Source organism: Rhinopithecus roxellana, chromosome 8 (assembly GCF_007565055.1).
Source record: "Rhinopithecus roxellana isolate Shanxi Qingling chromosome 8, ASM756505v1, whole genome shotgun sequence".
NCBI lineage: Eukaryota > Metazoa > Chordata > Mammalia > Primates > Cercopithecidae > Rhinopithecus > Rhinopithecus roxellana.
The window spans coordinates 119,612,641-119,632,705 of NC_044556.1; the positions used below are offsets into that span (position 1 = coordinate 119,612,641).

At 41.4% G+C, this 20,065-nt stretch overlaps 1 protein-coding gene across 7 annotated transcripts in view; it reads right to left on the reverse strand.

Annotated features, from left to right (window-relative positions):
• The window catches only part of SELP (selectin P), a 65,190-nt gene that overhangs the window by 18,524 nt on the left and 26,601 nt on the right, over positions 1-20,065 (reverse strand). For 6 of the 7 annotated variants that reach the window (XM_030936474.1, XM_030936473.1, XM_030936471.1 and 3 more), the window contains exons 2-8: positions 12,083-12,173; positions 9,987-10,373; positions 6,569-6,676; positions 5,910-6,095; positions 4,464-4,649; positions 2,576-2,761; positions 10-195 (exon numbers count right to left, since the gene is read on the reverse strand). In XM_030936474.1, the coding sequence (XP_030792334.1) occupies positions 10-195; positions 2,576-2,761; positions 4,464-4,649; positions 5,910-6,095; positions 6,569-6,676; positions 9,987-10,373; positions 12,083-12,173 (1,330 nt within the window). Of the gene's footprint in view, positions 1-9; positions 196-2,575; positions 2,762-4,463; positions 4,650-5,193; positions 5,380-5,909; positions 6,096-6,568; positions 6,677-9,986; positions 10,374-12,082; positions 12,174-20,065 lie in introns of all 7 variants that reach the window. The other variant, XM_030936477.1, reaches the window with a different exon arrangement.

Sequence of the window (20,065 nt, forward strand, 5' to 3'; positions counted from 1 at the left end):
TATTCTTACCTTGGCATTCTGGAGGAACAGAATTCCAGTTTCCAGTAGCCAAGCACTGTAGCACACTCGCTCCCACCAGGAGTAAGTCTTCATTGCAGGTGAAGCTGCAGACTGACTGGTACCTAAAGGCACCAAAGGGGTGGGAGCAGTTCACCTGAGCCCCATTTGGAACTGGGAGATCCTGGCACTGCAAAGCTAAGGGGTGAGGAAGTAAGGAATAAACAAACAGTAATACACATGTACTCATTGATTTTTGAGCCATTAATTCTTTCTAGTGTCAAGAACAGGGATTCCTGAATTGGGCTTGTTTAACATAGAAGACAAGAAAAAGTGTCATTTAATTATAATGGCACATGAAGGATTTTAGTAGGAAATGCTAAACCTTTGTTAAGCATCTTGGCAACATGTATCAATAATATTTAAGCTATAATGCTTTTGGACCCAAGAATTTATGCTAAGTGTGTAATCACGATGCATACCAAAAAGTCTATTCAGAGATTTTTATGACGACATTATTTGTAAGAGCGGAATATTGAAAACAAACACAAATGCCATTAATTGGGGGTGGAAAATTAATGATGGTGGATCCATGAAAAAAATGTTAAAGGTCACTAAAAATAATATACTTTAACTTGATAGATAGGAGAGAAGTCTCAATGTATGATGTTAAATGAAGAAGCAGAATAAAAATTGTAATATACACTGTGATCTCAAAGATGTAAAATAAATAACCATATGTGAAAGAGCACATGTATTCCATGTATTGTCTCTTCTCGTCTTTAAAATGGTAGTAATAATTGTAACTACCTCACAGGGTTAGACTGAGATCATGGAAAGTGCTCAATGAACATTAGCTGCTATTATTAGTAGCAGTGGTAATAGTAGCAGCAGTAGTAATAGATAGTAATAATATCATTAAGGCTTTGCATCACATGCAGACCCTGAGTTCAGGAGTGGTAAACATTCAGAAGGCCTGTGAAGGGAGTTACTGAGACCATATCTCTGGATACTTAAGAGAATATCCAACTATCTTTACTCGATTAGACATTTACCTTCCTGGAGACAACATTGGCTTGAATAATCCCTTATGATCCCTTTTAAGTGCATCAAAGAGTTCACTGTGTCTTTTTCTCCCAGATGACATATGCAATACATTCCATAACTCAGACTAGGTCTCAGCATCATGGTGCACAGCCATCTATTCTATTGCCTTCTCTTTTTTTTATTTTTTAACTTTTTGCTTTTCAATTTTTTAATTACAGTAAAATTTACATAGCATGAAATTTAATTTACCATTTACCTTGTCACCAACATTAAGTGTACAGCTCAGTGGTATTAAGTACATTCATATTATTGTGCCACCATCACCATTATCCATCTCCAAAACTCTTTTCATCATCTCAAACTGAAACTCAATATCCATTAAACCACAATTCCCTACTTCCCTCTCCCCCTGAGCTCTTGGCAACCACCATTCTACCTTGTGTCTCTGTAACTTTGACCCCTCTAAGTTCCTCATATGAGTGGAATCATACAGTATTTGTCCTTTTGTAATGGCTTATTTCACTTAGCATAATGTCTTCAAGGTTCATTCATGTTTGTAGTATATGTCAGAATTTACTTCCTTTTTAAGGTTGAATAATATTCCATTGTAAGTATGTGGAATACTTTTCACTTATCCATTCATCTATTGATGGGCGTTTTTGTTGCTTCCACATTTTAACTGTTGTGATTAATGCTGCTATGAACGTGGGTGCACAAACATCTCTTCAAGACCTGCTTTCAAACCACTGCCTCATTTTAAAATCAAAGTATACTTAGACTCAGGGGAGTCACATAAATTGCTCAGAGATCTCAGTAAATGAAAACACAAAATGTCAATATTATACTTCTGGAACATGACTTTAGTGTGAGGTACTCCTCATAAAAAAATAATAATTCTGTGAACCACCCCACCCCCACATGAGTGCCTTAGTATAAGAGCAAACTATTAGAAACCTAACATATTGAAAGAGGATCATTTTGTCAAATCAGACCATAGACATATGATTTATAAGGTAACATATCATCATATTCATTTTCCCTATAAATCTTACAAGAGTTTTAAAGTTGCATTTACACACATTAATTCACAACTACTAGTGAGGCAGGTAGGTAAAGCAGATAATAGTAGCCCAATTTTACAGAAGATACTAAGCCTCAGAGAGTCTAAACCACTAGCTTAAGGACAGGAAGTGACAGGACTGAACTAAACAACTTGTCCATTACCCTTCCTCCCCGTGCTATTCCTCGTGCATGATTTCTTCCCCCAAGTCCCATCTTCTTCATTCCAATGCACCCTATATGTGTCAATCAGTGCAACCCTCACCTTGATTATACTATAGTGGACATGTTGTGCCTAAGACTGACTTCGCTCACCATTTCATCTCATCTCTGGTCCCAAGCACAAACGACATGGCACATAGTAGGTTCTCAGTGAATATCTGATAAAAAAAGGCATGCCAATGCTCAGTGCAGATGCTGATGCCTCTAATGAGCTGAGACACACAGAAAAACATTACCACTGTTACAGTACCTTGACAGACTGGGGCCGGCGCTGTCCACTGTCCCAAGTTATCACACCGAACTATATCAGCTCCTCTCAGCATGAAACCTTCAGCACAGCGGAAGCTACAGTTGGTATCATACTGAAACGCTCTCAAGGATGGAGCGCAATCCATGCTTCCGTGGACGGGACTCTCCAGCGGCTCACACGAAATAGCTAAGTGGAAAAGGTACCTTCTAAAGCTGGGTAATGGAAGGGCCGGGTTCTTCCTCAGAAAAAATTCCTGGATGCTACATCTTTCCTGTCCACATTTTCAGTATGTTCAGAACCCTAAAACCTCCATTTTCCAAAAGAGAGACTGCCTGGAACACCTTAGCATGCTCCTCTTTGCCTGACTCACTCTCACCTGCCCTTCAGGTCTTGGCTGAGACTTCCCTTTCCTTAGAAAGCCCTCCCTTCCCACCTTAACCAGGGGTAGGAGCCCCTGCAGTGTACTCCCATAGCCTCTGTTCTTGTGCTCTTCATACATGATTGTCATTCTTCCCCATCATACCATGGTCTCCTCGAGGTTGGGCTCAGTCATTCGTAGTTTTATTCCGGAGCTGAGCAGAATGTTTTGTATATTGAAAGTGCTCATTAAATATTGACATTATCTGTGAAATTGAATCTGAAAAGAGTATATACAGGAAAACGCTGGACTTGTAGGAAAAAGCTGGACTAGCATAGCTTATTGTTGACACTGTTACCTAGTCCTACGAAATGATCCCGACTGGACTTTGTCTCTAGAACACAGGATGTCATCCTAATCAGACTTCAGTTGCCAAGCGAGTGCAGCCAAAGTGAATTCCTGAGCACAATTAAGCCCTGAGTGACCTCAGTTCTGATAAAGATTGGTTTCCTCATGCTCCTCCTTGATAAAGCATTTTATCTCCAGGCTATTCTTGAGGCTTTTCAAAGTATAAAGACCACCTCTTTGCTCTGGGCTTTGACCTCTGGATTTTACAGAATCAGAGCATTTAAGAACCAAAAATCTGGCTGGGCACAATGGCTCATGCCTGTAATCCCAGCACTTTGAGAGGCTGATGTGAGTGAATCACTTGAGGTCAGGAGTTTGAGACCAGCCTGGCCAACATGGTGAAACCCTAGTCTCTATTAAAAATACAAAAATTTGCCTGTAATCCTAGCTGCTTGGGAGGCTGAGGCAGGAGAATCGCTTGAACCTGGGAGGCAGAGGTTGCAGTGAGCTGAGATCAGGCCACTGCACTTCAGCCTGGGCGACAGAGAGATTCTGTCTCAAAAAAAAAAAAAAAAAAAATTCCTCTAGTGCTTCTCTCTTCTCTCTTACCTTATAGGAAAGAAAAGTGAGGTTCAGAAGTGTTAAGTACTAGGTAGTAGCAGGGTTGGGCTTGTAATCTAGGTCTGGGAATTCACTAATCCGTCATAAATTTCCTATTCTCCCATTACCACTGTCCGCCTTATAAACTGAGGGTGTGAGGCAATTGCACAGAATTCAGTTTGGTGGAATTGTGTAAATGCCTGGGATTGCATCACACACTCTTTTTCAATGCAGTTTTCCTTCCTTTGCTTCTTTGTCAAAAGCTACCTTCAAAGACTACATAGGGAATCACTCTTTTTAGCCACCTTAGCCACTGCTCCCAACTCCCTCTCGAGTATAGGACATGCTATTTAATTGTATACTTTTAATTGTATACTATTTAATTGTACTTAATCCTCACAAGCACCTTGCAATTCTCAGCTCCATTTCACAGATGAGAAAACCATGGTTCCTGGAGGTTGAAGAGCTTGCTCCAGTGCAAGAACTTAGAAGAGATCACCCTGACACTAAGAGCCCTTGGCCTCTCTACCATGCCATGATTCCTTCTTGGACAGAATGGAGGTTGCTAAGGAAAAATCCTACCCTCACAGGTTGGCAAGGGTGCAGACCAGTGTCCAGAGCCAATGCAGCGGAGCGTGTCCAAGCCCCTCACTCTGTAGCCGGGCTGGCACTCAAATTTACAGCTGGAGCCATGTGCAAAAGCAGCGAGTGGATGAACACAGTCCATGGTTCCTTCGCTGGGGGCTTCCAGGTGCTGACACTGCACAGCTGGAGACAATAACCGAGGATAAAGAGAAAGGTACTGAGAAAGGAGAAAAGCCACAGATAGAGAGCAATGGTGGAACCATCTCTGAAATGGAGGTGGAGCTAGCAAGATGTGAAGGTCAAGAGACCTTAATGATATTTGTCCAGACTTGGATTACCAGTTCTCAGGGTGATCTGAGTCTGTTAAAAACAAAGATTCCTCCAAGCTGTATTCTTAATGTCCTCTATTCCCTATACTTCTATAAACCTGTCTCAGTAGGTCTTCTAGTGTCCCCTTACAGATGTAGAGGCCACCCTTTCTGATCTTATGTGGAAATTGTAAATCAGGCCATTCTGAAACTGCCTGCAGTTGTGAGTTTGGGGAAAGAAAGGAATTTTTTTTGCTTTCTCATCTCGGATGAACCCAATCTAGCTGATTGGCAGGTAGGAAGAGAATTAAATTTTGGCAATTCAGGCCAGCTTCTCCATAAGCTGGTCAGTTTCATCTATGCACTAAGTGAGGACTGGGTGCAATGGACATTATACATCCCAACTACCTGAAACTCGCCTTTACACACTGGGGCTGGGGCTGTCCATACCCCGGAGGCTGTGCATTGCACCACTTCTGGTCCAACTAATGTAAATCCCTCTTCACAACTGAAGTTGCAGCTAGACTGATGCTGGAATGCTTTTGCAGAATGAAGGCAGGTCATGTTTCCTCGTTCAGGAATCTTCAGGGGTGGGCACTGGACAGCTAAAAACAACCACAGAATAATAGGGTGGATCCTTGGACAAATTTTGTCCATCACCTTGGAAGCCTTCAAATTCTGCAGCAGTCACACCTTCCCAAAGTGGCAGGCAGGGTGATGCACTAGAATGGTTAAATGGTATTTTCAATAGCTGTTTGGAAAGATCCAAACACCCTTGTTTTTCATGTAGAGAAGTTAGGTAAAATTATCAAATTAATAATACTTAACCCCTAAGTCCTCATCATTGTACTCTGTTTACTTTATAATTAACAAAGGGAAAGGGGAGGGGTCCCTTTGTAATGTTTTGGCCTGAGAATCAACAATTAAACTGACTAAGTCACTCTACCCATAAAAAAATACCATGAAAATCGAAATTTATGTTACTCTGGTTGACAGTTAACAGTGATAACCAGAATTCTCCATCTAACATAGATGGTCATTATAGCTCGCATTTTTTAATGAAGAAAGCTCATTCCATCCTCTTCTCCCCCAAAATTCTATGTCAGTGAGGATGAAAAGAATAAGGTCTACATACCTAAACACTGCGGAGGCTTATGTGTCCAGATTCCAGAAGCCAAGCATTCCAGCTTGCTGGGCCCATTTACTTGGTACCCGTCAGCACAGTGGAAGCTGCACTGCGAGTTAAAAGAGAAGTTTCCCAGAGGGTGGCTGCAGTTCATAAGCAAGTGTTGAGGGAGCTCAAGTTCTCCACACTCTCTCACTGCAGAAGACAAAATAGTGATTTTTATTTTCCATGTAGAATTAACAGCAATGTCAGGTTTGCTGAAAGCTGTAACTACTTATGTAAACCTCTGAATGTTAATTTTCTAAACTTCTAACCCAAGCTATCCATCTCTATTTGGTCTCTTTGTATTGGCTGCATCTTGGGAAATAGTCATTCTTTCACAAGTTTTTACTTCAAACAAGTAAAATTAGCCTGAAAGTGTTCTGCTGGTTTTGCTTCTTTTCCCTTTCCCTTTTCTTTTTTGAAATTTATAAGTCAATGTTTTCTCCCAAGAATAAAATGTTTTTACCAAGAGTGTATGTCTAGGGACACTGAGTGGAGAAGACAGATGATAGAGGGGGGTTGGTACCATCCTATTCTCACTGGAGAGCCTTCAGCATGGTTTATTTACTTCTTGGCATCATCTCTAGCATAAAACCAAAATAATATCAACAAAATAGAAGCCTCACCGTATTCACATTGTGGCCCATAGAATCCAGGGTAGCAGGAGCAGGTGTAGTTCCCGATGGTCTCGAGGCACTCTCCTTGTTTGCTGCAGGACATGTCCTGGCAGGAGGCTGCATAGATATGGAAAGGTCAGAGTCATGAACATTCACCGATGAGGGGAAAGGCTGAATTCTCGTTTTGACCATAGACTCATCCCCTCTCAGGTAGGACTGAGCTAGCCAGACAAGAGAGAACCACAGCATCTTCTAGAGAGCCAACATGTTCCCTGTGAAAAGCATTGTAGGGGTCTGCTGGAGTATTGCATGGCTCCCATTTCATACTGGCATTTAGTGTTTCCTAAGGAGGGTATTGCTGTGTGTGGACACAGAGGGACAAATGGAGCCACTGACAGACGTGTGGACAGAGAAACTCTATGTGGTACAAAATGGGTTGTGGTTTTCAAACCAAGCATTGTTTTATTATGGAAGCCCCAATGTCACATATGACAGCATTGAGGTTAGGCACCAGATGTGGGGCGTGGGGTTACACAGGTATGATATGAACCCTGGCTCTGCTGCCAACTTGCTGTGTGACCTTAGGCAAGTTACTTCTCTGAGCTCAGCTTGCCCAGGGTTAGGGCCCAGACCCTTTCACCTTTCATTTGCTTCAAATCTATGTCCAGAATACTACAGTGGAGAAACAGAGGATCCAAATGAGATATTTAAGACCTACTCATGGTAAACAACAAACAATCTTATGAGGTGATGTTTCATGAGTCTGAATACAGCAGGCCAAGATAGTACTGACTATGGCTGACCTGCCATGTCCTCCTCACCAAGACAGTGCCACTCAGGTGACAGAACAGAGAAGGGCCAGGGTTTCTTTCCTGCAAGAAAGTATTTGAGGGTATGTGCACTTGATGAGAATTAGTATTAGAATTGATACTTTGAAAGCACTGAGAATGTTTTTATTAATGAGGTCATATTTGGGGCAAGGTCTGTGGCTGAACTGTTTTCTGGTGATTATTTCCTCTTCCTTAAGCCCTGTCCACATGCTGGTTCACTTGGAAGTATATTACAAAAGGATATCCACATGTGTGGATATGCTGTGCTACATGATCTCTATGTTTCCTCTCAATTCTGAGATACTAAAATTCTATAAACCAAGCAAGGTTCTGTAGGAAGAAGTTTCTATGGCAGTCAGTGAATTTGGTGAAGCTGCACTGAGACACTGGGAAGGGTTCAAATAAAGAGAATATGTAGGAGGCAATAGCAGTTAGATAGATACAGGTTGGTCCACATCCTATTCACCTTGCTCCCTGACCTTAACCCCACCAATGTCTTAATGCCTTACAGTAGCAACCCCTGCCTGCCCTGTGTTCTTGGAGCATACAAATGTTTCTCCAATTATAGCTTCCTTGGGATCTCAGAACTCCAGGGGAAAAAAGAGACAATGTTCTGTATTCTATCCCATTTCAGGGTTTCCTGAATAGACAGGTTAGCAATTTGTCTATTCCTTTGGATCTCCAAGGAGAAGATGATTTATTCATGATGGTTCAATGAATAAATCTTTTTTTGATAGCCTGCTCTGAGGTCTAATAATTACTGACATGAAGAGAATTATTCCAACAAACTTAATTTCATATTACAGTATATATATTTCTCATCTCCCGTGGATAACTGATGCTTCTCTACATCCTTTACATCTTAGATGGCAAAATGACATCAATGGGAGTGGCTGCTTAGAGTACTGTGTTGGTGGAGATAAAACCCATCTGTGTTCAGGTAAAGTTGTATTAATTAGTGATGTCTACCACTGTTGCGAGTTAGAGGAGTGGCATCATTTATGCCAGTAATTTTCAATCTTGTTTCTATCTTGCAATTTTTTTGGTAAGCTTTATTGAGGAAGACTGTCTTGCAGAAATGGATCTTGAAGCCTGGGTGAGAAGGGGAAGTAGTGGCATATTGAAACAGCTAGTGGCAGTCTAGGTTATCTGATAAGAGATAATTCTAGGGAGGCATAGCCCAGAAAGGGGTAGAGAGCTAACTGGGAGAGCAGTAGGATGAGCTAATATCCTGGTAATGTCCATTCTGATCCATGAATATATGGTCATTAACCAATTTATTTATATATAAATGCATTGTTTACAAAATAGATCTGATTATATGATAATGCATTCATGGATATGTTTTGCCTCAGCTAGGAGGCTTGGGGAGAAGATGGAAAATGTAGAAGGTTTTCTTTATTCTATGTATTCTGTTCCATACCTGTACTGTTGAGGGCTTCTGAGGGAGATGTGTTTAAAATCTAAAGAATTCAGAATATGTATGGCAGATGATTTATCGAAGAAACTTCAGAGTACTTAGAACCTTCCTGCTCAGGGCAGTCCATACCATCCTTAGGCACAGTGTTCATGTGCTACAAAGGACAGGACCGGCCCCTCTAGACAGGGAAGCAATGCCAGAAAGAAGGAATCAGCTCTGACATTAGGCTCATGACTAGAGGAAGACCAAGCTTTCAGGAATGTCTGCTTACTCTGGTACTGGGAAAGTTGAGAATTAAAATACACTCAAAGTATTTCACCTTCAATTACTTCTTTCCTTTCCTCCCCACTCCCCACCACTACCCTCCCACCAAAGTTCAATGGATCTAAAGGTATGTTGTTGTTGAAGAGAAACTGTAAAGCATTTACAATCCTTGGTTATATTCTCAAATTGTCTCATAAAAATGTAGAGCAAAGAATGTGGTAGTTTATATGGCTAAAAAACACCAACTTTGGAATCAGCATGAGTATGAAACTGGCTCCACCATCAACTAGCTTAGAAACTTGGGCAGATTACTTAATAGCTCTGAGCCTTTCCCTCATCAGCAAAAGTAAGAGTAATAGAAAAATGATTGATGGAGTTGTCATGAGGACTAAATGTGACTAACATTAAATGAACAAATGACACATGAACTAAATAAACTAATAACACAATGCCTAAAGCACACTGACGTTCAGTAGGCATTAGCTACAGCTGTGTCACCTAGGGGCTGGGCTAAATTCCCTTCCAATTTATACTCTCTCTTATACAAGGCACAGGGGTGAACAAAAGCTCTAGACCTAAAATTTGGGAGACTGGTTTCTGGTCCTCACTTTGCTTCTGTCCTTCTCCACGGCCTTGAGAAACTAAAACCTCGTGAGTGTCCTTGTCATCAGTTATAAGATGAGACAGGTGAGCCGGATGATACTAAAATTTCCCTCTAGTTTTAAGCAGCCAGTTTTCTCTAATTCTGATCTTATATTCTTCCAGGTGCTCAATCATGCTGACTGACTAACAGTTCAACCCTTGATTTCATGCCCTGCCTTTGTATCTTTGTGTTGACTTGGTGGTTACGTTGGCCAACCAGAGAAGGCAGGTTTTTTTAAACAGAAAAGTTTCAAAGTAGAGAAGGCCCTACCTGTGTAACACAATGCGTGCTTTTTCTTCAAGCAGTGCTCATCATTCCACTTGCCAGGGGCTGACGGACTCTTGATGTAGATCTCCACGCAGTCCTCGTTGTTCCTTTTGTTGTTAGGTTCATTATCAGCCCAGTTCTCAGCCTCTTTAGTGAGAGCCTTTTTGGTTCCCACCCAGGTCCATGTCTTATTACTCTTTCGGATCCCGATCCAGTAGTAGGAGCTATAGTAGGGTAGGACCTCATTGAGGTAATCAATTTCCTTTTTATTCTGGATGGCCACTAAGTCAGTGTAGCGATTCTGGCAGTATTTGCGGGAAATATTCCATGAGTATGCTTTTGTGCTGTAATGATAAGTCCACGCTGCCACTTCTTTGTGGTGTGTTAGTTCTAGAGTAAAGGAGAGTGTGTGCCAGGTTAGCAACCCTCACCAAAAAGAAGCTGTGACCCCAAGTATGCCTCTGCATAGTCAGATGTGTTTCTGACCAGAACATGAATACCCAAAACATGACTAGTTTCTGTCTAATGTAGTTGTTTGAAGGAAAAAGAGTGGTTCCCACCTTTTGTTTAAAAGTGTGAATGAAGTCAGAATAGGAAAATGTCATCTTCTGAGGATCCTTGATGTTAAAGATTTGGAATCATAAGATATCAAAGTTGGGAGGGACCCTGGAAGTCATCTAATTTACTCCTGTCCTTTTATAAAAGAAGGAGACATAAGTAATTTGCCCAAGCTCAGATTAAATGACACAAAAATGTCTTAAGGGCAGGCTCTACCTCTTCACGTGGAAAACGACATGCTTTATGACCTGGAGCCTACCAGTTGGTCCAGGCTCATTGCCCACCATATTTACTTTCTCAGAAAAACAGAATTCCTACTTCCTTGAATTTGCACATGTTCTCCCCGCTATTCTGGCTGTTCTCTCTTCTTATGTCTGGTAAACTTCACTCCCCCTACTCTCCATGGCTTTCCCAGATGGACTCTGTGTTCCTTCCTCCAGGCTCCCACAGCACCTCATCCCTGCCTCCATTGCCCTCATTGCCATGTATGGTAATGTCTGTTTCTATGATACAGCCTACATCTGCCAGGTTGCAAATCTCCAATGGTGTTTTGTTTTTAGCTTTGGATCCTTAGCACTGAGCCTAGAGTTTAGCACTTAACAGGACTTCAATAAATGTGTGTTGAATGAGTGAAACACAGTAGGTCTGTGGCAGAGCCCGGGTGGGAAATCCGATATCCTGATCTGCAGTCTTACAGTCATTCCCTTCTTCTTGGCTGTTTCTCTTTCATTAACTACTCTACTTCCTCCGTGTCTGCATACTTACTTATTAACATAGGGCTCAAAACAGCCCTTTTTCACAAGTGTTTTTGATACCAAATGAAATAAAGAATGTGCCTTTCAAAAGTATAAAGGTACTACAGTACTGTTACCGTAGCCTGTTACCATCCACCCGGGGCAGGAGAGGCCAGTTCCTGCCTGAAGAGGTGTACAAAGCAAGCAATCAGGCCTGGAAATGGGTTTGTTTCCTGTTTATTTAGAGGCTTGTTTCTATCCAACCCTCTTCTCTGCTGCACATGAGGGTTAGTCATGCTTGTACCTCCCTTGCTGACATTTCCAGGACATTGTTTTGCCTTAAAAACTTCATTCTGATATAGCCAGGGCTGTGTTATGACTTTCATAGACTAGGCAACTTTGCCTATGTAGGCTTCTTTCTCCATGCTAACATATTAACAATTCTATTTTGCAACTGCGCTGGTACAAAGATGAATATATCACTATATATTAAAACATTTTCTTTGATTTCAAATAAAATAATTCTGAAAGACATTCAAACATGTTTGTGGGTCTCTAAAAATTGTGTGGGTCTGTGTCTACTATGCCTAATGGAGAAATTGGTCCTGGATATATCATTTTAAGTTCTTTGCTGTGCCCTTTCTACCAATATGATGGTGTTGGATACATTTGTCTTCCAGCAATCGGCACTTGGACAGTTTTCCCATGCCTCAAATCAACCGGCTACAATCTGTAAAGTTCTCACACATAGCTCTGGGCTCTACCCCAATTACTTGGGGCTAAGGAAAAAGTTAGCATCAAGTTTACCAGAGATCAGGGCACTGAAGCAAAGGAGTCGGGCAATTCCAAAGACCACTCTCCGGAATCTCTGATACAAGATGGCTTTTTGGCAGCTGGCCTGAAACAAGAAGAGAAAACTTTCTTTTGGTATCCATACACCACCAACATGGCCCAAATAATTCTAGTTAACAATCATTATGTTGAAGTATAATTGCGCCAATTTCCATTGGAAGAGTGGTTCAAGCCCTCTGCTCCCTTCTTGCTTCTCACTGCCCTGCTTCTAAGTTCTACCCTGGATGGACACTGTAGCAAGGCTGGGGACAGAGTTCATTTCTTCATTCATTCAACAAATATTTACTGAGTAGCTTGTGCCACCAATATTTGTATTTTAAGATATATTTGTAATGTGTCTGGAAGAAAGCTAAACACATTAATATGGCTGTAATTATTATTATAAAACAATCATTTTAAGAAGTGGTATGTCATATCCAAGAATAATAGAAAGTCACATGAGAACTTCCTGACCCACACAAATAATGTCTAACCTATACTTTGAGGTCCAGAGCATCAACTAATTGTGTTATGCTATGCCATCTATTTTGTATTATTGATCTTTGTTTTATCTTCTTGCTTTTTCATTTCTGCACACATCTACAATACTATTCAACGTTTAATACACATATGTATGTATATATTTAATATTTCTTAATATATGCAGTAAACTTATTCCCCTTGGATCTATAGCAACTATTATTTCTCATGAACTCTCTTCTGTTGGGCTTTCATCAAATCTATGAATATTTTTTAAATGTTTTTGGGGTCGGAGGCAGTGGCTCATGCCTGTAATCCCAGCACTTTGGGAGGATGAGGTGGGTGGATCATGAGGTCAGGAGTTCAAGACCAGCCTGGCCAACATAGTGAAACCCTGTCTCTACTAAAAGTACATTTTTTAAAAATTAGCCAGATGTGGTGGTGGGTGCCTGTATTCCCAGCTACTCAGGAGGTGGAGGCAGGAGAATCACTTGAACCGGGGAAGCGGAGGTTGCAGTGAGTGGAGATCACACCACTGCACTCCACCCTGGGCAACAGTGTGAGTCTCCTTCTCAAAAAAAAAAAAAAAAAAAAAAAAAAAAAAAAAAAAAGTCTACTGTACCTATTGGATAAATTGGTCCTGGATATATCAACTGAGTTCTAGTGATGCTTATCTTCTCCGACTTCCTCGTGTTGCACTTGAAAATACTGAAGCTTGGAGCATCTAAATAACATATTCAGAATGACAGTAGCAGAGCCTGACTTTGGAACAAGAGCTCTTTCCACTCTACATTTTTTTACCTTCATTAACCTCCAGGCTTCTAAATCCATGCTGCATTGCTGTTGTGGATGGTAGAGTGTGTGACATGACTAAGTCTAGCTGCTACATTGGTTCCCCTCCAAAGCCACTCCAACATTACCATCGACATAAAAACAGTGCATTTGCTATGCATTTGCAGTTTTGTCACTATCCGAGTCAGACTGCTACCTAAAATCTCTCCTGTAAAGAAATCCCACATTGCTATAGACCACAATTTGGTCTGTGACAATTTGCTGTGGGGTTATGTATGTGTTCGTGTGTCTAGACCCAGTGATAGATGATGTAGTGTGCATGGAATGGTGTGTAGTTGTGTGTGTGTTCCTGTGTCACGCCCCAGTGACAGATGTAGGGTGCATGGGAGAGTGTGGGGTTGTGTGTGTGTGTGTGTGTGTGTGTGTGTGTGTCATGCCCAGTGATGGATGGTGTAGGGTGCGTGGGACAGTGTGGGGTTGTGTGTGTGTTCATGTGTCATGCCCACTGATGGATGAGGTAGGGTGCATGGGACAGTGTGGGGTTGTGTGTGTGTGTGTGTGTGTGTGTGTGTCATGCCACAGTGACGGATGATGTAGGCTGCATGGGACAGTGTGGAGTTGTGTGTGTATGTGTGTGTCATGCCCCAGTGATGGATGATATAGGCTACCTGGGATGGTGTGGGGTTGCGTGTGTGTGTGTGTATGTGTGTGTGTCACCCCCCAGTGACGGATGATGTAGGGTGCATGGGATGGTGTGGGGTTGTGTGTGTGTATGTGTGTGTGTGTGTGTGTCATGCCCCAGTGATGGATGATGTAGGGTGCATGGGATGGTGTGGGGTTGTGTGTGTATGTACGTGTCATGCCATAGTGATGGATGATGTAGGGTGCATGGGATGGTGTAGGGTTGTGTGTGTGTTCATGTGTCATGCCCCAGCGATGGATGATGTAGGATGCATGGGATGGTGTGCAGTTGTGTGTGTGTGTGTGTCACACCCCAGTGATGGATGATGTAGGGTGCAAGGGATGGTGTGGAGTTGTGTGTGTGTGTCATGCCCTGGTGATGGATGATTTAGGGTGCATGGGACTGTGTGGGGTTGTGCATGTGCTCGTGTGTCATGTCCTGGTGATGAATGATGTAGGGTGCATGCGATGGTGTTGAGTTGTGTGTGTGTGTGTCACGCCCAGTGATGGGTGATTTAGGGTGCATGGGACATTGTGGGGTTGTGTGTGTATGTGTGTGTCATGCCCAGTGATGAATGATGTAGGGTGCATGGGACAGTGTGGAGTTGCATATGTGTGTGTGTGTGTGTGTGTGTGTGTATCATGCCCAGTGATGGATGATGTATGGTGCATGGGACAGTGTGGGGTTGTGTGTGTGTCACACCCAGTGATGGATGATGTAGGGTGCATGGGACAGTGTGGGGTTGTATATGTGTGTGTGTGTGTGTGTGTGTGTGTCATGCCCAGTGATGGATGATGTATGGTGCATGGGACAGTGTAGGGTTGTGTGTGTGTCACGCCCAGTGATGGATGATGTAGGATGCATGGGACAGTGTGGGGTCGTGTGTGTGCATGTGTTCATGCACTTTTGACTACAGCCTGACCAGATACCAGGGAGAACTCAACTCAAACCAGTTGATGTGCAGAGAGCGGAGTTATCTCATAAGCCTAGAAATTTTCCTGGGAGCTTCTGAATCTTTGCTTTAGTAAGTAGGCATATTTTGTGTTCTTATAAGCTGCTGATCTCTGCAGGACCTATGATTAAACACTGAGAGTATCATAACTTTATGATTTGTGGTGCTGTTTATTTTCACTAAAAGTAGAGTGACAGATAATCCCTTAGTGCGAAACTAACCCCACTGCTTTCTCTGAATTGTATTGTGTCACAAGCTGTTCTTATGACCACATTTCAAAGCGTACCATTCCAAATGCTGAAGCAGAAATCTTCAAACCAGGATAAGGCTGACTTCTCAAGGGTTTCACAAGCAAAGAGAGTGTTAATTAAATCTATATTCAGATTCTCAACTTTTACATATATACTTTCTTAAAAACAATTTGCCTAAAATACACCTTTCTCCCGCTTTACAAGAGAAACATTATACGTTTTACTAATTTCTTATTTATTCTAGAGCTTTGCCCTTGGATATAAATACATTCGTATGCCAAAGATGATTCAAAATATTGGTATAGGTATTAAGAATTTGAATATTTTAAATGATATTGCAGCAAATCCTTTTTCAAGTATGGTGATTTCCATTTATTTCCTTTCATCAGCTTTGAGGGAGCACCCGATTAAGTTGTCAGCTTTGACTAAATTTTGATAGTAAATCACTATATAATTTGGGGCATATAACTTGGAAGGACTTCAAGGAATTGAGACATTGCTACAATGAAACTTCTAATTCCATTTACTTATTCATATGAATGAAGTTTCTCAGTGTTTAAATCCTTGAAAATGAAATATGGGAATAATATTGATGCCAAAATTGTCGGATTTTATTGATAAATAATATTTATTTCTGGATATATGAACAAATAGGGGAAAGCTCCTCCTCTCTTAGAGACCAATTTTCAATAGCAATTTAAATATAAAGGTTTAAATTACTTGTCAAAACTTGTAGTATATTTACCTTAGTTTATTTAATTGTGTACTAAAAGTAGCTGTCATGCAAACTCAATAGAAAATAAAAACATTTTAACACATAGAGACTTATGGTTGTAGAAAATTAAAATTTTATATTATATTTTTATTTGGCAAAGAAGTACAATAATCAAGAAAATACTTTAAGCTTAAAATGTGTTGTCTTAGGCTAAATAATGTAGAAGTGGGATAGAAATAAGTATTCAAGGAGAGAAAAATGAATAATATAAAATTTCTTATTATTAAGAGCCTGCTTGTGGTCTTTTAAGTGATGAGGATTGCAGATCATGCTAGTACTTTATTTCATTAGATAAACTTTAAGAAATTATGTAACAATTTTATTTTTAAAGTCTAATTTTTGTAATACATTGGAAAATCCAATCTTCTTTTGCTTTTAAAATTTGGGATAAAAAATTGTAGCTTTCCACTTAAAAAGGTGTAAGAGGTAACGTAGTGTTCCAGGATATTTTTGGAGGTATAGGAGCAAAAATATTGCTGCTGAAGAGCACAACTCTGCAGCCTTCATGAAGGGGACCTAAGTGCTTGTCTCTGAACCTGGGCTCTGCCTCTACTCAGGCAGATTGCAGGACAAGTGCAACGATTTTAAATTTAGTGGTACACTTCCTGTTGAAGTGGTTTTCTCCCTGAACAGAGTATTTCTAGGGATTTCCCTGGCTTTGGGGCCAGCTCACAAGAGTGTGTGGGGCGAGGGAGTCGGCGAGTCTCCTAGTCTCCCATCACAGTGGTCAACTCTACCCACTGTTTCCTGTTTTAGCTTGTTTGTTTAAACTTTTAAATAAGATGTGGTTTAAACAAAGTTTCCAAAAAGAGATGTTTCCCATTTAACCTGTTTGTTTGTTTACACTTTTTTAAAGCAAAATTTCGTCAGCAAATTCTCTACCACACGCGACAAAACAGAAAGTGAGAGAGAGCGAGAGAACTTGTTTTAAACATTTTAAAGTTTTAGAGGACTGGTACAGTGCTTCCGATAAGGGCGCAACATCTAAAAAAGGAAAATGCAAGTCAGTGTGCATCCCCTGCTTTAATCTGACATAGTTTTCTGTTTCTTTGCATCACCAAATACCAAGATTCACCTCTTATGGTCTCTTGTGGGAGACCATAAAGGTCACTTTCAAGCTAACTTAGCATTTATCTGCTGTTCTGCAGTAGGTCTTTCAGACCATGAATGCCTAAGATGGGGCGGCCACCACTCCCCACCGCTGAGACTCAATGAGTGTAAATGATTTGCCCAAGCTTGCTCACCTGAATGTACATAGGGTTAACACAGTAATTCTTATTCTTCCAGGGCTTATGAATTTTCAAAATCTGATAAAAGCCATGGTCAGACTTCTTCAAAACACATGCATACTTGCAGTATTTTAGACAATCTCGGATGGTTCATGACCTACTAAATCTGTCCGTGTATAATGGGGCCCGAGTTCAAGATTCTGTGTTAACTGTAAGGCATCTGACAAGGATTTTGTGTGGAGGTGTGGAGAATGGATGATGTTTAAAAATCTTCTTCGAGTAACAATCTTCCTCTGAAACCTGCTTGGGGTGGGCAGGCCTTCTCACACCTGCTCCTACTCTGCATTATAGTCTTCAGGATGCTGCTCTGTCCTGTGTCACTAAGCAAGTTAAGTACCAAAACAAGAGGAAATTCCTCTCTAGAAGCAACCGTATGCTCTGCTAGTCTTTAATGTGCTCTAGAAGCCTGGTTCAACTGGAAGTTGCTGGAAAGGAGTCAGGGACTGGGTCATTAGAATAACATCCTGTGCCTCTGTAAGCCTTCATTAAGCACCATGATTATCTTTAATTTTACTTTAATAAAGAACTAGGCTGGGTGGGGTGGCTCAGGCCTGTAATCCTAGCACTTTAGGAGGCCAAGGTGGGCAGATTGCTTGAGGTCAGGAGTTCGAGAACAGTCTGGCAACGTGGTAAAACCTCATCTCCACTGAAAATATAAAAATTAGTTGGACATAGTGGCGCATGTCTGTAGTCCCAGCTACTTGGGAGGCTGAGGCAAGAGAATCGCTCGAACCCATAAGGCGGAGGTGGCAGTGAGCCGAGACACTCCAGCCTTGGCGACAGAGTGAGACTCTTTCTCAAAAAAACAAAACAAAACAAACAAAAAAAACTAATAATGATTGCAGGGTAAAGAAAGAAGCAGAGAGAAAGTGGAATAAGCAAATGCCTTGACCTAACTTTTCACAGAAGGAGGTACCAGAGGCTAGTAGGTGTCCCATGGCTTGCCATGTTCCAGGTGGCTTACAAAGTTGGCAAGAATAGTGCCACAGAAATGAGATCCTGTTCTCTTTGTCTACATTGTAGACCACAGTTTTGTGCTTTTAAGAAGGCAGAATCAAACAATGTCCCTCCCTTGACCCTTTGTCCTCCTGCCCATATCAGCCTGATTTCACTCCTTCCTCTATAGCTAAACTTTCTTAACTTCCTTGCCTCCCCTTTACTCTCCAGCCCACTGCCCCACCATCCTGGTAAAGTGTTCCTGCAAACTTCATTGCTGACATCCTCATTACCAAACCAAATGAAGACTTTCCACCCTTATCTTCCTTGACCTTTCTGTAGCAATAAATACCACTACTTCCTTTTGCCTAAAATGCTTCCCTTAGCTCTTCTGTTGTTCTTCTGCTCTAATGTTTGAGAAACTTTTCTGAGTCTTCTGAATCTACCTCAATCCTCTGCCTTCCCTTGCAGAGGTAAGGGTTTCTCTAGGTTCCCACTTCCATGGCCCTGTTCTCTTCTCATTCTTCTGCTTTACTGGGAAGTAAAGATGACCTCCTTATGGTCATCTGTTTCCAAAGTCCTCTAATCAGCATCTCCGTTTCTGAATATTCTCTTGAGCAGGAGGTCCACAATTTAAAGGCACAACAAACATGTGAGTATACAACTGAGGAAGCTACTGTCAGAGGCTTCTCAAGGGCAAGGACCATTACTCACTCAGGTCTGAATCCCCAGCCATGGTAGGGCACATACTCAATGCTTAACAAACATTTTAAGGATAAATGAATGAATGAATAATGGCAGAGGAATGACTGAAAGTAAGATAAAAATATGCTAAATCGAAAAATGTTGGAAAAATACATAATAATTATAACTGAGTGTATTACTTTTACAGTAGTGATAATATCTAAGTGAACAAATAAAATGGTGAAGACGGACATAATTCCAGTCCTCATAGAATGCACATTCTATTGGTAGAGATGACAACGAAACAAATACTAATAACTACACAATAGTACTAAGCAAGTAAACATGAAAGATATTAATAGAATATAGCCATAAGCGCTAGGTAGGAAATGAAACTTACGTGATAGAATGACTGTGTCACTATGTTGGTCAGGAATGTCAGGGAAGACCTCTTTAATGAGATAATGTTTAAGTGGAGAGAAGAATGACCACAAGAAACCAGTCAGTGAGAAGCAGGAAGAAGAGCATTAAAGGAAGAAGAAAAAGCTATTTCAAAGGACTTAAGGTGGAAGCAAACTGCAGTGTGTTCAAAGAACATGAAGACATTAGTGTGGCCAGAATGGAATGAGCAATGGAGAGAAAAATATGAGATGGGGGTAGTGACGGATCACATCGGGCTTTGGGATCCAAAACAAGCAGATGAGATTTTATTCTAAGTGCAATGATAAGCCAAGGGAGGCTGGGCACGGTGGCTCACATCTGTAATCCCAACACTTGGTGAGGCCAAGGCAGGCAGATTACTTGAGGTCAGGAGTTTAAGACCAGCCTTGCCAACATGGAGAAACCCCATCTCCACTAAAAACACAAAAATTAGCCGGGCATGGTGGCACATGCCTGTAATCCCAGCTGCTCAGGAGGCTGAGACAGGAGAATCACTTGAACCGAGGAGACAGAGGTTGCAGTGAGCTGAGATGGCACTACTGCACTCCAGCCTGCTGAAGATTAGGAGGTCCTCGAGTTTAATTGAAAAGGTAGCTTGAAACCAGATCTTGTGGGTCACAAATACCAGTTGGCAGAAGGGATCTAATTGCAAGGTTCTGAACAGAGAAGTATCATGA